Genomic DNA, 19,556 nt, shown 5'->3' with positions numbered 1-19,556 from the left:
TACTAAGGTGTTTTTCTTTAATAACAAAGAGGCCATTTTTTCTTTTAAAAGTATAATAAGGCAATTTTGCCAATAAGAAAACTATCAAAACTGCATTTCAGCTTTTATTTGCTTGTAAAATGTTACAACAACATTTCAAGCACTGAATTAAACATTTACTACATTCATTGGTAGGATCAAAAAGTCATTTTCAAAATATATCTCTTTTTTTAACGTAAAATGTATTGAAAACACGTATCACGTTGATTGTCATATTTTTCAATCATTTCTGATTGATTGCTATCCATTCAGGCACTAAAATGTGACCTTAGGCAAGACTTTAAAACCATAAACAAACTTTAAATATTACAATTTATGTCATATATGGATTTGAACTAAAAATGACCTGAATAAAATGCCCCCAAAAACTGTTTATATGCTTGAAAGTGGTGCAAAATGCTAGCAATTCCTACAAATGCTAGCATAAACTGTGCTGCGCTAATAAATAAAACCCCAATACCAAAATATTGAAATAAACCGCTAAAAACCCTCTTCAATTTAGAAAATTTGAACTTTTACGCCAATAAACTGACTTTTAAACGTCTTTTTCCCGCAGATAAATAGATGAATTACAATAAAAGATAAATACAAAGCTGTTTTGCGCGTGCCCATGCTAACGTCGCTAACACCAGAGTCAAAATGGCCGCCCTACCCTGAGACGATGGACGTAAAAGGGCCGGGAAACGCTACAAAAAAATAAATATAAAAAAAGGAAGGGCTGACCTCTTTTTTTGGTGGTTGACCTATCAAAATAAAACTTTTGAGGGGCGTGGCTTCACTCTTCCATGGGAATGTAGGACAAAATGGAGTGCTCTTGAGCCAAGGCGGCCAATTCTTTGAGGAATTCGCCAAAGAGGACGGTGCCGAAGACGTCGGAGCGTTCGGACGAGATGGACGTGGGGAGCGGTGGCGGTGGCGAGCTTTTCAGGATCCCGCCGCTCCGTGTGCGATTGTTTATGTCTGGGGGATGACGGGTCGGGTGGCGTTAGCGAGTTAGCGTAGCAAATTCGTTTGTGTGTTTTGTATGTCACCTGCTTCTCCGTAGAGGGTGTCTCTGGTCAGCAGGCGGTGTTGTGCGGCCACGATCAGCTGGGGAAAGTCCTCGCTGGTGGTGGACAGTCGCTCGATTCGGTTCTTCACCGTGGCCAGGACCTGATGGAGAGTCGCGGATTTTTTAAGACAAGTCTGCCTTGCTAATGTCGCTTATTTGTTTGAGCTATCTTGGCTGATAAAGTTATGGAGGATTTTGGCCATGAGAGAATATTTCCAAATAATATGTGCAAGACAAGAAAATTCCAACGTAAGTAAGGTAAATATTAATACTAATAACATTAATAATAAATTAGTACTACTACTATTAATAACAACAAAGATTCTGGTAATAATTATAATCATATTAATACTAATAACATTAATAATAATACTATTATTAACAACAATAATTCTGGTAATAATTATAATCATCATCATAATAACAATGATAAATAATAATCAACATAATAATCCTAATAATTATATTTATACCATTTTTTAATTACAATGATTTTGTCATCATAATTAATTGCAATGTTGCTATTTTTGGCTTGTCACGCATGATTTAACACAAGTGAAACTGTTTTTTAAATTTGCCATTATATTATATTTGAATTTTGGGGGTTATTCTACCATTTTTTGTAAAACCTTATTTGAATTTAGTATACACATATACACAAATATTACAATTTACACTTTACCTGGTAGAGCGAGCGGACAGAGGGCTGGAAAACCAAGTTGGTGTTGAGAAGGAAGGAGCGCAGGAGCGGTTGCGGGTACGCCGCCAGTTGTGCCAGGATGCCCGTTAGCAGCAGGTTGACGTGCAGCGGGTTCTCCAACATCTTCTCCAGACGGGACAGCAAGACGCTGACAAACGGGCCTGGACACCAAAACAAAGCCTCTTTTTCTATTCGCCAATCAACCAATGGGAAATGATGCTCATCTATTACTTTCAAATCGACTCACCCGTAAACGGCGCAGAGTGACTCCTGACGGCGCTCTGGAACGCCGCCCTGAACGGCGACGGCAGCTTCTCCGGCGAAAAGCACGCCGACTCCATCCCGTCGTCTTCTTCCTCCGGCTGGCGTTTGGCCGCCGAGTCTCCGTGGGACTCTGGCGGACTTTTGCGTCGCTCCGGCTCTTCGGGGATTTCGCCACCCGCACTATCTTTCTTGGCCACCAGGTGGTAGACCATGACATCGTCCTGGAACTCGCCTTCTTCCACATAGGAGCCATTCACCAACAAAATGGCCGACCTCCTCATCTCTTCGAGGTGTCTGGGGGGTTCGATTCGTGGCGCCGGCGGGAGTTCGGCCTCGCCGTTATTGGACGGGCCGGCGTCGTAAGTGTCGTCCCACTCCAACTCGGGCGGCCCTGGACCCGACGTCGTCGCCCCTAGCCGGGCCACGTGGGTGGGCGTGGGCTCATCCGGGACGCTCGGTTGGTACTTCTCGGGCGACGGGTCCTCGCCGTCGTAGGCGGCCGACCACACCCGGCACGCCCGGGCGGAGGCGGCGATTCGAGCGCGGGCGTCGTCCAGGTAATGGAGGTAGCTGACGTCCAGGAAGATCTCGGAGCCGATGGTGCACGACGAGTTGCCCGCCGGGTCGCCTTTGACGGACGTCTCTTCTCCCTCGGCTGAAGGGAAAGAAATGCGTACGCAGGAATTCATTTTTTTTTTAAATCGGATGAAAAAACGGCCAGTGGTAGAACAGTCGCGGGTTCGATGCCAGGTGGAACCTCAGTGTGTGGATGTTTGCATTTTCTTCCCAAGCTTGCCTTTGCGGGATTAACTAGGCTAAGCTAGCAGGTTGAAGACCCAAAATTGTCTGCATGCTAGGCTAAGCTAGCTGGTTGAACACCTCAAAATTGTCTGAATGCTAGGCTATGCTAGCTGGTTAAAAATTGTTTTTCGATAAGAGTGTGATTGGGTTTTTGTCTCGTTGTGGCCTACGATTGGCCGGCCATTGATTCAGGGTGTCCCCCACCTGGTGCCTGAAGTCAGCTGGGATAGGCTCCAGCACCCCCCGCAACCCTTGTGAGGATAGGCGATTCAGAAAATGAATGAATGAATGAATATTACGATGGATGACTTGAAAAGAGGGTTTGGAAACATTGTAAAATCCCAAAATGATGCCATTGGTCTCTTTTTGGAGGCGGGGCACTCACCTTTGGAGAAGAGGATGGACTCCAGTTGGCGTAGCGGCGGCGGGCTGCGTTCGGGCGCGCAGCACGGCGGCGTCAAGGCCAGGATTTTGGCCGCCGACGCCGAGTAGAAGTCGCGTTCTCGCACCGCCCGGCGCTGGCTCAGCATCATGTGATTGCACGGGATCAGGTACCTGGGAGGGGGCGGGGCCTCGATGAGGGCGTCGCCCCGGTTAGCGTTTTGGGACCCGGCCGGTTGGACGTCACCTGAGGATGAGCTGCAGCATGACGTCCTCGCAGTGCAGAGCGATGAGCGTGCGGAAAAGCGCCAACGACACCGCCCCCAGCTGGAGACGGGAACGCCCCCCTTCTTCTTAATCCATCGTCACGGAAGCAAAATTTAACAAATACAAATAAAAAAGAGAAAGAAAGAGTACCTGGAAAGGTGTGTTGATCCGGCTGACCAGCGTGTCCAGGACGTGGACCTTCTCGTGGCGGTGGAGCAGGACGAAGGACAGGAATGTCTGGAGGAGGGCCGGCTCGCTGATGCTTCGCAGGAACAGGTCAAGGTACGCCGTGGTGGTCATCACTTCCTCCAGGGTTAGCTGGGGGCGGAGTTATTGTGCTTAGTGGGTCATTCTATTCGTGGGGGCGTGGCTTAATGTCATGAGATGGTTTATTTAGAAAATAGGTTAAAAAGATGGTTCTGTGTATTATTTTATATAGAATTTCTTTTTTAATGGTTTTGTGAATTATTTTATTTTGAAAATAGGTTTTAAAACGGCTGTGTATTATTTTATTTATATTTTTTTAATGGTTTTATGAATTGTTTTATTTTGAAAATAGTTTTGAAAATTGTTGTGTATTATTTTATTTTGAAAATATGTTTAAAAATGTTTCTGTGTATTATTTTATTCAGAAAATAGAAGCTTATAAAAATAAAAATAAATGGTTCTGTGCAGTATTTTACTTAGAAAATAGGTTTAAAAAATTGTATATTTTAAGTGTTTTTATTTTCTAATTGGGGAAAAAAAGGAACACTTAATATAAATACTAAATATAATGATGAAATATTTTAGTTTTATTTCCTATTATACTTTTTTATTTTATTTGACACTTTAAATAAAAAAGAATAGATTAGATACTCTAATTATCTATTTTTTAAATTCTTAAAACCTAAAAAATATTCCTTTGCAACCACCCTAATGAATAACATAAAAAAAAAAACATATGTTTATGCAAGAACCTTATGGAGGGCGGGAGCCAATACAGGCACCAGGAAGCCATTGTAGATGTACCCCAAAAGCTGCTCTCGTATATCGGGGTGGGCTACCTACAAAAAAAAGTCAAATATTCAAAATATGACAACCCTAGTTTTGCATTGTGACATTTTTGCGGTTACCTGGACGACAGCATTGCAGAATTCCAGAGAGTTGAGGAATTGGACCAAGGCCGGCACCCCCAGCCAGTCCTCCCGGTGCAGGCAGTGCCATTCTGGGTTGGGGGGCTCCAGTTTGGCGGGGAGGGACGAATACAGCCCGCTCAGGCCGGTGGCCAGGACCTGCCGTCCCCAATTACAATGTTAATCCGTCACCGGGGACGACCACAATTGGACGGTTGTCCGTCCGTGGCCGCCAATTTAGCGAAAAGGAGCAAAAACAATAGCGTTAGCGGCTAAATCCGATTAGCTTTGTGGAGCCCTATTCATGCGTTTTTAACGATGGAATGGTGGATAAAGAGTGCTTAGCACGGCGCACTGGCGGTTCTAGGATTCTGGGTTCAAATCCAGTTCCCTCATACTGATGAGAAACAAATATAAAAAAAATATATATATATACACGTTTCTTTTTGAATGTTTTGTGCTTATGTACTTATTTTGCTACTACCATGTAACTGTGATTAAAAGCATTGTATATACAAGGTTAAGGTATTACATTTGTACTATAATTTGAATCAGATTTTTGTTCTATTTTTGGGGTGATGTGTTAAACTTGATGTCTAGTTTTGATAGTTTTAATTGTGTACTGGGAAGGTTATATTTATTTGAAAAAATGTACTCAATATAATTTGGATTTTTGCCGCTGATTCAGGGTGTCCAGCACCCCCCGCGACCCTAGTGAGGATAAAGCGCTTCAGAAAATGAAAGAACAAATGCCTGCTATTGACAGACGTCCAATTCATTTAAAATGAAAATTATCTTTTTTCGATGCCATTGACGCCAATAGACGTCCAATTTGAACATTTCCAAAAATGGATAAAAATATTATATATAGTATATATAAAATTGTCTTTTTTTTCTTCCAAATATAATATAGTCCAGCCCATGTGAGATTTAGTTGTCATGAACGTGCCCCGCCTTTCTGGACTACACCACCGGGTGGCGACATTTTAATGTATTTTTTTATATATGGGTGGAGTGAAGTGGGCGGAGCTACCTACCGGACAGAAGAAGGTGTTGTCGACCACGTGACGCGCCACCCGGCGATTCTCCGCCGATAACGACATGATGAGCAGCAACGCGTCCCTGGCTTGCTGGCCCACGGCACCCTCGCGGTGCACGAAGGGGATGAGCAGCGAGAAAACCAGGAAGTTGGCGGCGCCCTGGTCCTCGCCGGCGTGGAAGAAGAGCTCCAACGCCGAGGGGTCCTTGGCCAGCACGCAGCAGAGCTGGTGGAGGAGCAGGACCAACTGGGCCTCCACGTTGGGACTCGAACCCGAGCACGCCGACAGCAGGGTGACCAGCGGGCGTAGCACAGGCTTGTGGTGGAGCAGCGGCTGTCGTGATTGGCCCAGCAGCATCTCGTACATCTTTAGCTGCTCCAGCTTGAGGGCGTCGGTGAATTCGCGTCGGAGACTCCACACGAAGAGACGTTCCATCACGTTCTCCATGACCACGAATTCCAGGATGGGGCCCATGGCGCCCGCTTTGCCGCGTTCCTCCTCCATGAGGAGGAGGAGCATGTGCTCCACGTAGTTTTGGACCGCGCTGGCTTCGTCGCCAGGGACCGGGATTGGGACCGGCGCCGGGCCAGGACGGGCGCCGCCACGTAATGGGTCGTGTTTTTCTAGGATCTTCACCACCTGTCGTTGGAAGAGAAGGAATCAAGTTATAAATTAATAGGAAAAACTGCAAAATAAATCAATTTTAAAAATCTGAAAAACTGCAATAAATACACTTAAAAAAAAATCTGAAAAACTGCAATAAATACACTTTAAAAAAAAATCTGACCAGCAATAAATATATTTAAAAAATCAGAAAAACTACAATAAATCAATTTCAAAAAATCGAAAAAACTGCAAAAAACATCAAACATCATTTTCTGGGGGTGCTAGAGCTTGGTATCAAACCCTCGACCCCAGAACTGTGAGCCTGACTCACTAACCCCTCCCCCTAAAAATCCTTTCTAAACAACAAAATCAAGGGGGTGTTATCCAAAGAAACTAACAAAGTATTAAATAAGGTGCCAAAGTTTTGGAAAAGCTTCCAAATCAAGATCAAAAATACGTCACGGGGATGACTGCAGGGAATAAGCCGCCGCCCCCGTTCGCAGCCCCTCCCAAACAGTTTGTGTACCTAGAGCGGCCGTGTCCAAGCAACGGCGGAGCGCCAATGGAATTTTGGCAGCGCCTCCTCGGCCCTCGCGAGACCCGCCGGCTTGGTCTCACTTCGCCTCGACTCGCCTCGCCTGGCCGCAACCCCGCCCGACGACAAGATATTTAGCATAGCGCCAAGCTAAAAACATTTCCCACGTCATCCTTCACTTTGAACACGCGACCTGTCACTGCCCGTCCTATGGGGAAATTTATTCGGGGGAAACGCCCGCAATTCTCACCCTTATGCCAAAAATAACTGAACTTTTTTTTCCCAGATGTGCACGATCATGAGACTATGACTCAATCGCCCCTCCCAACATGGCCGCTCTGAGGCCTTTGCCATCCAAGTCCATGCAATGAAATGAAAATAAAGCCATAAGCTTATTTAATTTTAAGATGTTGTTAATGCCAAAGTATCTGCTATTCACTCAGTAATGCTGCTAAATGCCAAAGTGAAGTGGGAGGTGTGGCAGCAAATTAACAAATTTGCCCCTACCAAGATGGCCGCACCGATGGCTTAGTCATCATAGAAATCAAAAGCACAAGGAATTTCTCATTTACCTGAGCCCAGTGGTTCTTGAACACAATCATGCAGGTCTCGGGATCGGCCCCCTGGAGGAGGAGCGGCGACGCCCCCTCCCGGTTTCCGTTGGCGACCACGGAGGCCATTTTGGCTCTGGTGGCCCTGGTGGTGGGCGCTCTTTAGCCCCTCTCTCGCACCGTGTCCATATATCCTTTTAAAAAGGCCTCACTGTCAAAAAAAAGAAGCAAATTGCAATGTTTTTTCAATTGTTTGACTATTTTGAAACCTCCAATACTATTTTTTTTCATTTTATCACTACATTTAAAAAAAAATGAAAAGTTTGTCTAATTTTTGCAATCACAGCCATGCCTTGACATAAGAGCATCACAAAATATGACAAATTTGAGATGCGAGGATCATTCAGAGCAAATTTTTCCCTTCAGAGCAAATTTTTCCCTTGAGATACAAGACAGATTTGAGATAAGAGCATATTTACATTTTAGTATTGAAAATGATAACCAAGAGAAAAATATTTTACTTTAGGAGTACATAGTGAATTAGAAGAAAATAAAAAGATGGTTCCTCATTATAATACCCTGTTTTTGGTGTTTTTTTCAGAGGGTGGGAACACATTAATTTGTATTTAGTTGATTCTTTTGACAAACATTGACCTGAGATACGAGCTCGGTCCCAAAATGGATCAAACTCGTATCTCAAGGCATTACTGTACATTTAAAAAAAATACTTGCACATTCCATTCCAATTGTTCTTCCACTACAACTCTGTGTACAATTTATTTTCTGTGTAACTTTCTTTGTTTCCCTGGGAATTGTTGTGAATGGATCTCCACCCCTACCGACTTTTTTAACAATGTTGGAGTGCGCGTCCATCTGTTTCTACTCAAAGTTGGAATTCCACCGACGGAATGCGGTTGTGGTTCTTACCTTGGTTGGAGCATCTTTGGGGCTCCCTCGCCCCCCCACCAGATCTCCTACGTTGAAAAAACAGAAAAAAAGAAATGTGAAGAAATTGCTGGCAAATGAGCAGACGCCGGCGAGCGCGTCCGAGGAGCGTGACGACTTCCACGTGTGTGGCGGGAGGAGCGACCGCCCTGGATGTCGTCACTGTGGTCCCCAGAGAAGGAGGAGGAGGAGGAAGAGGAGGAGGACCTTAATGTTGGCGAGCCCCGAGACAATAAAAGGGAGAAAAGGCAGTGTTTTGTGGGCGGGGAATCGAGAGGGCCACGTCGGACGTGCTGGCAATGGTCGTGCGTTTGTTCAGTCGTGTGATAGGACGATTGGTGTCAAAGTTGCGGTCCGGGGGCCAAATGTGGACCCTCTGATCATTTTGTAGGGCCCGGGAAAGTAAATCATTTATAGAGTATAGATATTATAGGGAATATTTGCAGTTTTCCCCTTTTTTAATCAATAATTGCAACCTGTTTTATGTGACTTCTTTAAGTTGACAAGAAATTCTTTTTTGTGACCTGTTTTCCCTTTTTTTTAACCAATAATTGCAATGTTTTAATTAAAATTGTATTTTTTTTGTGTTGTTTTAAGTTCAGAAAGCATTGTTTCTTTAAAATCTGTATGTGACTTGTTTACCTTAAAAAGCATTTTTTGCGACCTGTTTCCCTTTTTTAATCAATAATTGCATTTTGTTTAATAAAAATGTAATTATTGTTTCGTTTTGAGTTATTTTAAGTTAAAAAAGCATTTTTGAATCTGTTTTACGTTTAAAAAAATGAGAACAGTAAACATGGAATAAGATTCTCAAAAAAATTGAAAATGGAGATTGTTTTGAAGGCGGACCCAGCAAAACATGCAAACTCTCAAATTACGATATTGTGTGAACACAAAGCAGACTTTGACTTCCGTGTGTCGATGAGGGCCATCGCGCACAAAAGCTTGTTTGTCTGCCTTGGAAAGTGTTTGCATCATGTCTTCCTGACACATATTCCCCCACAACAAAAGAAGAAAAAAAAGATCGTTATAAAGCAAAAGTGGGGGTGGAACTATTTTACATGGAAAAGAATTTGGGGTGTGAAATGTTGACTCATCAGTGTCAAATATTTGCCGTAGTTAACCTTGTTTGAAAACCAACCAGTCTGACTCACTCTGTCATTTCCATGAAAACTATTTTGAGTCTACTAGAGAAAGTAATTATCCTGTAAAAAGTAACAAAAAATGGCCAAAATCGGTGAAAAAAAACATCCAAATATATAAAAACATTCAAAAAATAGTCAATGTCCAATTCGTTTGGGTCTCTTAAAGAGACAGTCACCTAAATTTAATTTAACGTTGCATGTTTAGGAGCAAGAATTGGAATTAGGCCAATTAAATATTGAATTATCAGATTACTGAAGTGGTCAGAAAGATGTAAAAGGTTACGGAGGGGTTGTGGGAAACGGGTAATGAGGTGCTAATCCCAAACTCGGGACATAGTTGAGCTATTTAAATCTTCAAAATTTGCGGTTTTAACAAATATTAATCCGCACCATGAAGAAAAAAGGTAATCCCACTGTTTCTTAATATGAAGGGAAAAAAATCTGCATTCTTGGTGTTATTTAATGCTCTCTTAAAATAATTCTCTAGTTTTAATGTTAGAATTGGCAGCAACTGTTGATTTTTTAATGTATTTTTCCATCTGTTCATCCAGCAACTAAATGTCAGTTTATTTTAACCAAATTAATTGAGAATATATAAATAGAAATTAAAAATATATTAACATAATTTTTTTGAATATGTTTCTTCTGCAAAATTTCAAATATCTATTTTTGGAACTGTGCATCAAAATAAACAACACTGTTATTGGAAAATGTGATTAATTAATTACTATGATAATAGAGATTATTAAGAAACTCCTAAACTATATAATCACTACAACGACTCATTAATGACAACAACCATTATATTTATAGAAGAAAATTCTAAATTCAGCTTTTTTTTATCTCTTTCTTTGTTATAACAAAATAGCAACTGTGGGGTAACCCATTCCAAATTATTCCAGTACCAAAACAATCAAGATTATTTCGTTCAGCCATGTTTAAAAAAAGTAAATAGACGAGTACAATCCACAATGTCCCGGAATGACATCAACAAGTAATTTAACACCCCCCTTCAGAGAGAAATTGGAGCCTTGGAAGCTCACAAATAAATTTAAACATAAAATTAGCTAGAATTATACCGTGTGGCAAGGCGAAATTTCTACTTAGCAACAACAAAAAAACAAACAAACAAGTATAATACCCAAAAGCAAGTAGTGCCCTAATTTTGTGTCCCAATGGGACAGCACACCCAAAACACGACTTTTTATCTTAATGGTGTCACAAAACAAGTCGCCGAATGTTTCCTTCCTCACAATAAACAAGTTAAATGAATTAGTAATGACGTTTGTGATGATAAATCCAAGCTAGGTGGCTAACAAGCCCCCACACGCACGCGTGTCAATCACGACCGCACATGCGCAAAAGATGGCATTCGCCTCCAGCGAATACAAACTTAAAAAGCCGCAACAAGACATAAAACACGGACAGAAACTCTTCGTTTTCTTACCGTGCGGTCCACGCAGGCGTTTTAAGGAAAAACGCGACGCAAATGTTCACTCTTTAAGTCCTTTAAATCCCGAGTGCGGAGGTGGTGGAGGTTTGGGGAGAGCCGAAAGGGTGTGGAGGGATACGGGGCGGAGGAGGTTTCATGGCAAAGGTGAAGCGGCTCTAAGTCCCGCCTACCGGGATGATTGACGGCCTCAAAGCGTCAAAGCGTCCCTTTACTGGTTCCACTCTCTTTAGTACCCTCCAGTGGTGAAGGTTGGTAGTGCGTCGTTGCCTGTGACAACGTAATGTGAATGGTTTTTTTACATTTTTGACAAAACAAAAACGTGTTTAATGATACAAAGTCATTATATATGAATGTTAAAAAGTCTATACATGCTATTTACATTGACAGATATAAAAATACCTGAAATTAAATTATTTTTTGAAGTGACTGTAAAGTATTTATATTATTTTTGACCTAAAATAAGTGGAAAAAAATCAATTGAACTATAAAAGGAAGAATCACCAAATGTTTTTTTTTAAATCAAATGTTTATTATGGCGTTTGTTTACAACAAATGAAGCAAAGGCTGAGCTATACAGGTCAAATCTGGCATTAGGGGGTTTACACCAGGGGGGCCCGGGGGGGGGGGGGGGGGTATCAGTCTGTCTATCCATGTTATCCCACTCATCCAAACCCCCTCAATCACTCCAGTCGTCAGAACCACCGCATCCCTTTCACTTCATTGTTTTGTCTTTTTTCTTTCACTGAAGATGGCCGACTTGAACCCAAAAGAAGACAAAGTGGACCAAATTGATGTCATCAGCCAATCAACAGGTAGATCTTATATCAACCTTCATTACAAATAAAATCAAAAAGTAGTACGTAATCTCATTTTAATTACAAATCTTCAAATAGCATTCTATAAAACTCTATGTTACACTGCCCTCCGGTGGCCAAGATGCGCACAACAGAAGGATCTCCACAAATAATTACATTGCAGCATAAACACCTAACGCCCGAAACTGTACCGTAATACTACTCATTACTTACTATACTCTCGTCCATTTTTCTCGATGATGCAAATGAAGAAACATTCATTGGCGGCCGGCCTCCCTGTTTATGTGGATTGGGCGTCCATTAGCGATAAACTGATGGCAAAAAATTGGGCAGATGGCTTGTTGTGCAGCTGTTGAGTGCCAAAACATGTCGCGATATACAATGTCAGCATGTGTCGGACTGGTAAACCCGCAGCTGAGAGTGATTCGGAAAGGGGGGGGGGTGCTTTTGGCCTATTCTGTTGAGCTCAGCACTTTTTGTGCGTCAGCGTCCACTTTCACAAAAACATCGCCATTCTATTCAATACAGTTTATTGTCGTTATGAGCTCAGAATAGCTAATTTAGTTTCAAAACTAAGTTGTAACATTTGCTCATCAATTGTGGTCAAAACGGCCATATTGCATATTAAATTTCCTGATTTTCCCCCTTTTAAATAAATAATTGTCATTTTTTAATCATTTTTTCTGTGTTTTTAGTTAAAAACTCATTTTGTAAAATCTAAAAATATATTTTAAAAAAGCTAAAACAACATTGTTTTAGATCTATAAAAAATGAATATTCAGGGATTTTAATCCAGTTCTATTAATCAATTTTATTTAAAAAATAATCTAAATATTATCCCTAAAATGGTCCAACCCACACATAAAATCAAGTAAAATATTCTCATTCTAAAACCGTCATTTAATGTTTTGCTTCCTCGTTTAGCGACGATGAGTTTTTTCCACTTTAATGTTTTGACTCCGCCTCCCGTTGGGCCGCATTCCGATCGTCCTGATTGGTCCAAAGCGATTACTGTGTGTGTATGTGTGGGTATGTGTGTGCATGTGTGTGTGTGAATTCTTGTATTTGTCAAATAGGCTCTCATAATATTTTCGGGTCGTCTTTCAAAGAGGACTTAAATGGGAATTTTCTTACCTGGAAGTCCTCAACAGGTAAGCACACCTGTCCAGGAAAGATGGGGTGCACCCACTTGGGGGTCATGGGGGTCATTTGTCCGTCTCTGTAAACCAGGAAGTGCTGTGTATGGTGGGATTGAGGAAGTATTTGTCTTTTGCTGGTCAATTTTTAACTGGGAAGGGGGAGATTGTTCCTTCCCAGTCGACAAAAGGATTGGACGTTTGTCACTGTCAATGGCAGAGAATGATTGGACTCCACTTTGGGTTTCAGGTTTTAGTCAATAAAATATGGATCATAACTGTTGTAGGAGTGAGAAATTAGAAATTGGGGTTGACATTTGGACATGGGAAACGTGAACTGGAGATGGTAGGCAGCCATTTTGTGTCAAGGTTTATGTTTCTCATCATTTCAGTCATTGTTTATGTTCAATCCTGATTTTTTTATTGTATGGCTAGCAGCTAACCATTAGCTCAAGTGCACAAAAATATGTATTTCTGATAAGTGTTAATCTTTTCAGATCATCTTGACAGAAGAAAAGCAGCACTTTGTAGGTATGTTTTCCCAAATTCTTGGTTACTATTTGTCTATAATGTTGCTTCTAACTTCTAAATTCTGACATATATAGTTGTTTTTTTTTCCAGCTCGGACACTTTGGATGAGAACAAAAACTGGTTCTCCCCGCCTCCCCTGGTCTTTCCTTCCTCAACGTCATGTAGTTGCTCCGCAAGCATCAAGGTTTGCTGTAAATAATGACATAACAGGCAAAACAAGGTCAATTCTTTTAAGCTCTTGTTGCCAGATTACAATAAAATTCTGTCAAATCTCCATTGAGTTCGTTTCAGTTTTTAATTGGTTCATAAGGGAAATTCAAAATAAAATAACAGATAAAAAAATTCATTTATTTTTGGATGATTTTGTAACTTTTTCATATCTCAAGTCATGCATTTGCATATTAAACATTTGTAACTTGAAACATTCATACCTCAAGGCATTTGTAAGTAGAGGTATGACTTCATTAGTCTTTGTTTTTTTATAATTCAGCCCCCACCGTCCTATGACCAAGTGATTCAAGAAAAGACCCTAGAAGAGCGCATCGTCCGCCCCACCCCGGCACCCCGACGTTCCGAGCCCCGCGCCGACCCCCTCAAGAAAATATCCGCCGGTAGCACCCTTTCCCGTCCCACCCACAACCTATTTTCACCGTCTAATATCTGAGTGTACTCTCCTACAGGCCAAAAACCGCAAAAACCACCAAGAAGATCCGCCCCCGTACCTGAGCGTCTTTCGGAAATCGACCCGGGATTCGAACGCGCTGGATCCGAAGCTAAGCCCATCCCACTTCCGCGTACAAAAACCAAAAAACCAACACAGGACAAGATGGAGTCTTTGATCCAGTTTGAGGACGACAACTCTATGAACGGCTCTTCCGACGAGTACCTGAAGGAGCCACTAGGGGGCTTCAATCCCAGTGGTGATCGGGCATTTTCGAGCGAGATGTCCACCAACAATACTCAGCAAAACATCCACGCTAAAATCCATTCCTTTGACATTCAGACACTCTCTGAGGACCGGATCAGACCGCATGCTTTCCCCAGAAAACCCCCGAAACCCTTGCCGACCACGGCGCCCTCTCCGGACGGTCAAGATGCGTCCACGCCAACTCTCCCACCTCGAACCCTTCCAAAACCCGCCACCAAACCGTTACGAGATGAATTAGAGATTCTGCTCTCAAAGGGCGGACCCCCTCAAAGGTCGCGACCGGTATTGAGCAGGGGTGACAGCACCCAGGAGGAACCCCCCTTGCCACCGAGACCGCCGGTTAAGCCCGCCAAGGAACCGCTGAAGGCAAACCTGAATGCCAATAACCACAACTCAACGGGATTTTTGAAAGAAAACGCCAGACCTGAACCAAGTGAGTCAAGTCAAATTTGGATACCTGTCATCTTTTATCCCATATTTAATACTTTTTTTTAATGATTTCAAATTGTGTGCCAAAGTGGTGGCCCGGGGGCCAAATGTTGCCCGCCGCATCATTTTGTGTAGCCCGGAAAAGTCAATCAATTCTGTTTTAGGATCAAATGAAAATGAAGAGTATGACACCCTTGCTTTACACCATATAACAACTTTGTACGTTTTTTAGATCCCCCACCAGTCTTGGCAAAAGCCCCCCCAAGGAGAAGGCCCACCACTATCCGAGTTCCCAGTCAAACCGGTGAGTTTACCCCACTGGAATTGTTCCACTTAACTTAACGCTAACACCAACCATTTCCCATCAGCCCCGGAAAGTCCTTCAAGTGAGGCGCCGCCGCCCCTCCCCGCTCGGAAACCGGTCGGTTCCGTGGACGCGACGAGAGCCGGCAAGCAGAAGGCCTTACCGAGCCTCCCGGTGGAGGTCGAGCCCGCTTACCGACCGCTTCCCTTGCTGCCAAATGGGTGAGTAACAGGTGGGCGTTTTGTCTTTTTAAAAGCGACTCATGCGCACTACGCTTCAGGCAGAAAGACACGGCGCCCAGCAAAGTGGGTCCGGGACGACCACCGCCGCCCAAAGCCGCCAAAGCCTTTGTCCTGCCGCCCAGGCCGCTCCCGGGCCACCAGCTCTACGACAAATATGCCGTAAGGGTGTGTTTGGTGGTGTAATGCGTGTTGGCAATGGCCAGATTCTGACGTTTTTCTTTGTTTTTGCTGCCTATTAACTAATGGAAGGTTCTGGACAGAACAGACTTGAACAGAAACGAGACTGGAGAAGTGGATTTTCAGGTGAGTTGTTTTTGTGACGATATTGTTTCGGACACCGTTTGGACAAAGCTGCGAGTGCTGAAAATGGCAACGACTGTTTGTTATGTTAAGCTAGCTTGCTAGCACTGTACAATGTTTAAAATCCAAAATCAGCAATCAAAATCTGATCAAAATCAGATCAAAACCAGGGATCTAGATCAGCAATAAAAATTAAAAATCTAAATTAGGGATCAAAATCAGGAATCTAAATCAGAAAGATTCCAATTAAAATGAACAGAAGAATCAAAATAAAAACAAAGAGGACCTTTACAAACGGCGCCCTGTAACCATGCCTGTTGCTGGGCAGAATTCCCACAGGCCCCACACTGAAATATGTATCTTGGTGCAGGCCCAAAGTCCCGCTAGCCAGCAAGAACATGGACTCACGGTTCAAGCCATGCACGATTTCACTCCAGGTTGCCATTACTACTACTACGTATATTCTAAGCCACGACAAAGCATGGCATGCTGAAAAAAATGTGACTGAATAAAAAATGGCTTTTTGTCTGTGGTCAGAGGGTCCAGGTGAGCTGGCCTTGAAGAGCGGTGACCTGGTCACCGCGGCGGAGCGTGTGGACGCCGAATGGTACCGGGGAACTTGCAAAGGATCCGACGGTTACTTCCCAATTAACTTTGTTAAAGTAATAGTGAGTAAACCCTTTGTCCAACTATGCATGATCAACAAATTATGATCTAAAACTGAAAATTCTACATGTAAAATGAACACAGCATGTTTGATCTGTTTTTTTGAAGGCTGGATCTGGATTGCCACCCAAAACTGTTCCTCAGAAGAAACCAAAACCACCTCCAAGTAAAGTCAGGTACATTTTTTGGATTTGCAAAATGGTGGCTAGAATTTAACGTGACTAAATCACCTGAGGAATTTAAGATGTCAAGTCTTTAAAAAGTGGTCTCCAATCTAGGGCGTCTTTAGACTTGGAGGGCGAGGTGTCAGGGTGGGCAATGGGCAACACCAGGAGTTTACCCGACAACCTCAAGGGTCCAGCACTTCCAAACAGGGTTGCGTTGCCATGTAAGTATTGGCAAGTTTTATATTGTAAAACTATTTTGGCATTTTCCAAGTTACCTTTCTATGAATTTTACACCCCAAATACATTTTGATGTGTATAAATGCTACATTTAAATTGACCTTTTGCACCCATCAGGTTCAACGTGCGAGTTTGAAGTCAGTGAAACAAAGGGAAGGGCAATGTACGACTTCAATTCAAATCGTGACGATGAGCTCTCTTTCCAAGTTAAGATCGCTCCTTCCTTTTGGTATTTCCCCAAAAACGAGCGAGTATCATCTCAAAGTCTTCCATTGCAGGTCGGGGACATCATTACCGACCTGGAATCCATGGATGACGAATGGTTCTTGGGCGACTTGAAGGGCGAACGGGCACTGGTTCCCAAGAACTACATTCAAATTCTTTAACGCTGCTAAACTTTGGGCGTCTTCCAAACAAAATGTACAAAACCTGTCAATAAATAGACTTCAAAAAGGCCAAAGTTGGTCATTTACATTTTTTTTTTTATTAAATCTGTCAGGGTGTTGATTTCTAGACGCTCTCCTGGATGGGGGGCTCGTAACCGTCGGCCCTCTCCACCTTGGCGCCGGTGTCGTCACCGGAGGCTTTGGCCGCGCTGCTTGCGGCGCCCTCGCCGTGGAGCTCCATCAGTTTACCCACTGCAAAACCACACACACAAAAACATCGTCGTTAATGCAGCCCAGCTGGCGTTAAAAGGGTTAATTATTAACAACAGATAGAGTTCTCTTGATTTTTCTGCTTGGAGTAATGTTATTTCCAATTGTTTTGAATGCATCGCGGACACCCAGCATGCCTTTCTGTGGTAAAAAGTTTTATGCAAGGGTGTTATTCTCTATTAATTAATAAGTTAACATTTCTCTACTATTGGTTTGTGGCAGCGACTTATCTTTTTCTTCAAACTCAAATTTTTTTAGGCTGGATTGAGCGGTTTTTAGTGTATTTATCAAAATGAATAATTTTAGCACTTGTTTTTATTCAAATTTAATGATTTGTCATGTGCAAGATGAAATTAAACTAAGAAATTCAAACTATTTGCCTTGCCAACAACATCAGATTTGCATAACTGGAAGGACTGGCTGAATTAGAGCAAGTTTACACGCCAAGTTTATGACATTTCTGCTTCCACCATGACGCCCAATCCATTTCAAGGGGGAGGATTGGCAGCAAACCAAAGTTCACAGCATTTTTACTTGCCATGAACCATTTTATTTAAAGAATTACTTAATCTAACAAGTCAATGTCGCCAAATAACTCACATTCAAACTTGGGTTTTTTCAGCATTTTGACCTTGCGAACATAGACATCGTGCAGAGGATAGATGGACTGACACGCCTTCTCGATATCTTTGCCTACGCTGTCAGGGATCCTGCCAAAAAACAAACAAAAAAACCCAAAATAAGAATACTTGTGCCAAAGGAACGGGACAAAATGGAGGCCCAGTTGGATTTGGCACCACTTACAGCTTGTTGACCACCTCCTTGAGGTCGTTGGTCTGCACTTCACGGACCATGATCTCCATCATCTTCTTGCGGATCTGGCGAACCTGCTGGTGTTGGGCGTAGGAGGTCTTGCGGATCTGGTTGGTGCGCTTTTTGGTGAATCCCACGCAGAAGAGACGCAGCAAATAGCCGTCCGTGGTCTTGACATCCACGTGAGCCTCGATCATGGTCTGGAGGAACAGCAGAAAAGATCAGAAAACCCAGAAAAAACCTAGAAGTATTTAAAAGAGGGGTTACCTGCCACTTTTTGACCATGGAGCACATCTTGTCGCGGGTCAGGTCCATGCCGTGGAAGTTAGTGAGGCAGTTCTTGCCTTGGACGTCTTCCGTGATCAGCTTGAACTTGCGGAAGGCCACCTCGTCGTTCTGGAGGTCAGCGAGGCTCACCTCGAATACGCGACCTTTCAGACCATCAGAGGCAATTCCTGGCAGAGTAAAAAGCAAAGAAAAAATGTATTAACAATTATTCAATGGTCAGTTAATTTTCTTAATGAACTTACTGGTTCCCTGAGTCCTGGTGACCAAAGTCTTGCCGATATTACGGATGATAAACATGGCCGGAGCTTTGACATCATACCAATCCTTTTTGGAGAAAGGGTCCACGCTGAGAAAAAATATTACATGTACATGTTATGATAAGCCCAAGTCCAGTAATTAAAATTCTAATTTAGAAACGGTTCATCATTTGGAAATATTTAACTTGTCACAATGTTGAGACAAGAGAACTCTTTACATTCTACATTTGAACGAGAATAATTGAAGACGCATAACTAGAGCACGTTAGCATTGAAACGCAAGGTTTTTAAATTGCATTGTCATTCAATTTTGTAGACGTAGTACTACTTCAACGTGACCTGCTAACTCGATGCTAACATGAGTTAGCTCCAGGAAGAGCTGTTCACCTTCGGAGCATTAGAACAAGCACGTAATACATACAAAACCGCCGCCATTAACGTCGAATACGCTGGATAACAACAATTTTATCAAACAACGCACCGGGTACGACAAGAAAGAAGAAAGCCGACACTCGAGGGACATTGGTCCGCGTACGGGAAGCAACCGAGGCCTGCGGTATCCGAGAGTTATCGGCTTCATCCTTTGTTGTATTAGTCGTTTTTTGGTAATATTATAAAGAATAGAGGCTTTTGGGTATAACGCTGTGTGCATTTTATTACTTACATCTTCTTTTTGGCACCCTTTTTGCCGCCTTTAGTCAGCCTCTTATTCTTGCCGACTGCCATGTTGGCTACAGGGAGGGAAAGAGAAGGAATCGAGGAAATCACGCGAGAATTGAAAAAAGACGAGACTCGCTCACTCACTTGCTCTCGGGTTGACTTGGGTTGTTTACTCAAGAGCTCCCTCTTTGGTCAACCTGGACATAGTAGCTCCATGATGAGGTGAAAACTGAT

The 19,556-nt window shown here is 42.8% G+C and overlaps 3 protein-coding genes across 3 annotated transcripts; 1 reads left to right on the top strand and 2 right to left on the bottom strand.

The window, feature by feature from the left end:
- Positions 1–91: 91 nt before the first annotated feature.
- On the bottom strand, positions 92–12,040 carry fhip1aa (FHF complex subunit HOOK interacting protein 1Aa). The gene is made up of 14 exons (XM_077719730.1): positions 11,922–12,040; positions 10,888–11,160; positions 8,278–8,324; positions 7,372–7,561; positions 5,656–6,297; positions 4,619–4,777; positions 4,463–4,549; positions 3,654–3,821; positions 3,484–3,563; positions 3,241–3,410; positions 2,038–2,709; positions 1,773–1,951; positions 1,071–1,191; positions 92–999 (listed from the first exon to the last, which is right to left on the bottom strand). The coding sequence occupies exons 4-14, from the start codon at positions 7,477–7,479 to the stop codon at positions 815–817; spliced, it is 2,571 nt and encodes an 856-aa protein (XP_077575856.1). The 5' UTR covers positions 7,480–7,561; positions 8,278–8,324; positions 10,888–11,160; positions 11,922–12,040; the 3' UTR covers positions 92–814.
- Positions 12,041–12,950: 910 nt separating this feature from the next.
- sh3d19 (SH3 domain containing 19) lies at positions 12,951–17,122 on the top strand. The gene is made up of 14 exons (XM_077719145.1): positions 12,951–13,043; positions 13,342–13,375; positions 13,450–13,559; positions 13,866–13,986; positions 14,056–14,736; positions 14,965–15,036; positions 15,101–15,257; positions 15,317–15,437; positions 15,528–15,581; positions 15,949–16,015; positions 16,116–16,246; positions 16,353–16,420; positions 16,523–16,632; positions 16,766–17,122. Exons 1-14 carry the CDS (start codon positions 12,951–12,953, stop codon positions 17,032–17,034), a joined length of 2,088 nt encoding a protein of 695 aa, XP_077575271.1. The 3' UTR covers positions 17,035–17,122.
- Positions 17,110–19,464, bottom strand: rps3a (ribosomal protein S3A). The gene is made up of 6 exons (XM_077719733.1): positions 19,327–19,464; positions 18,648–18,751; positions 18,385–18,572; positions 18,109–18,317; positions 17,905–18,014; positions 17,110–17,286 (listed from the first exon to the last, which is right to left on the bottom strand). The coding sequence occupies exons 1-6, from the start codon at positions 19,386–19,388 to the stop codon at positions 17,159–17,161; spliced, it is 801 nt and encodes a 266-aa protein (XP_077575859.1). The 5' UTR covers positions 19,389–19,464; the 3' UTR covers positions 17,110–17,158.
- Positions 19,465–19,556: the final 92 nt, after the last annotated feature.

This window comes from Stigmatopora nigra, chromosome 6 (assembly GCF_051989575.1).
Source record: "Stigmatopora nigra isolate UIUO_SnigA chromosome 6, RoL_Snig_1.1, whole genome shotgun sequence".
Lineage (NCBI taxonomy): Eukaryota > Metazoa > Chordata > Actinopteri > Syngnathiformes > Syngnathidae > Stigmatopora > Stigmatopora nigra.
This window is presented reverse-complemented; position numbering and strand designations above follow the sequence as displayed.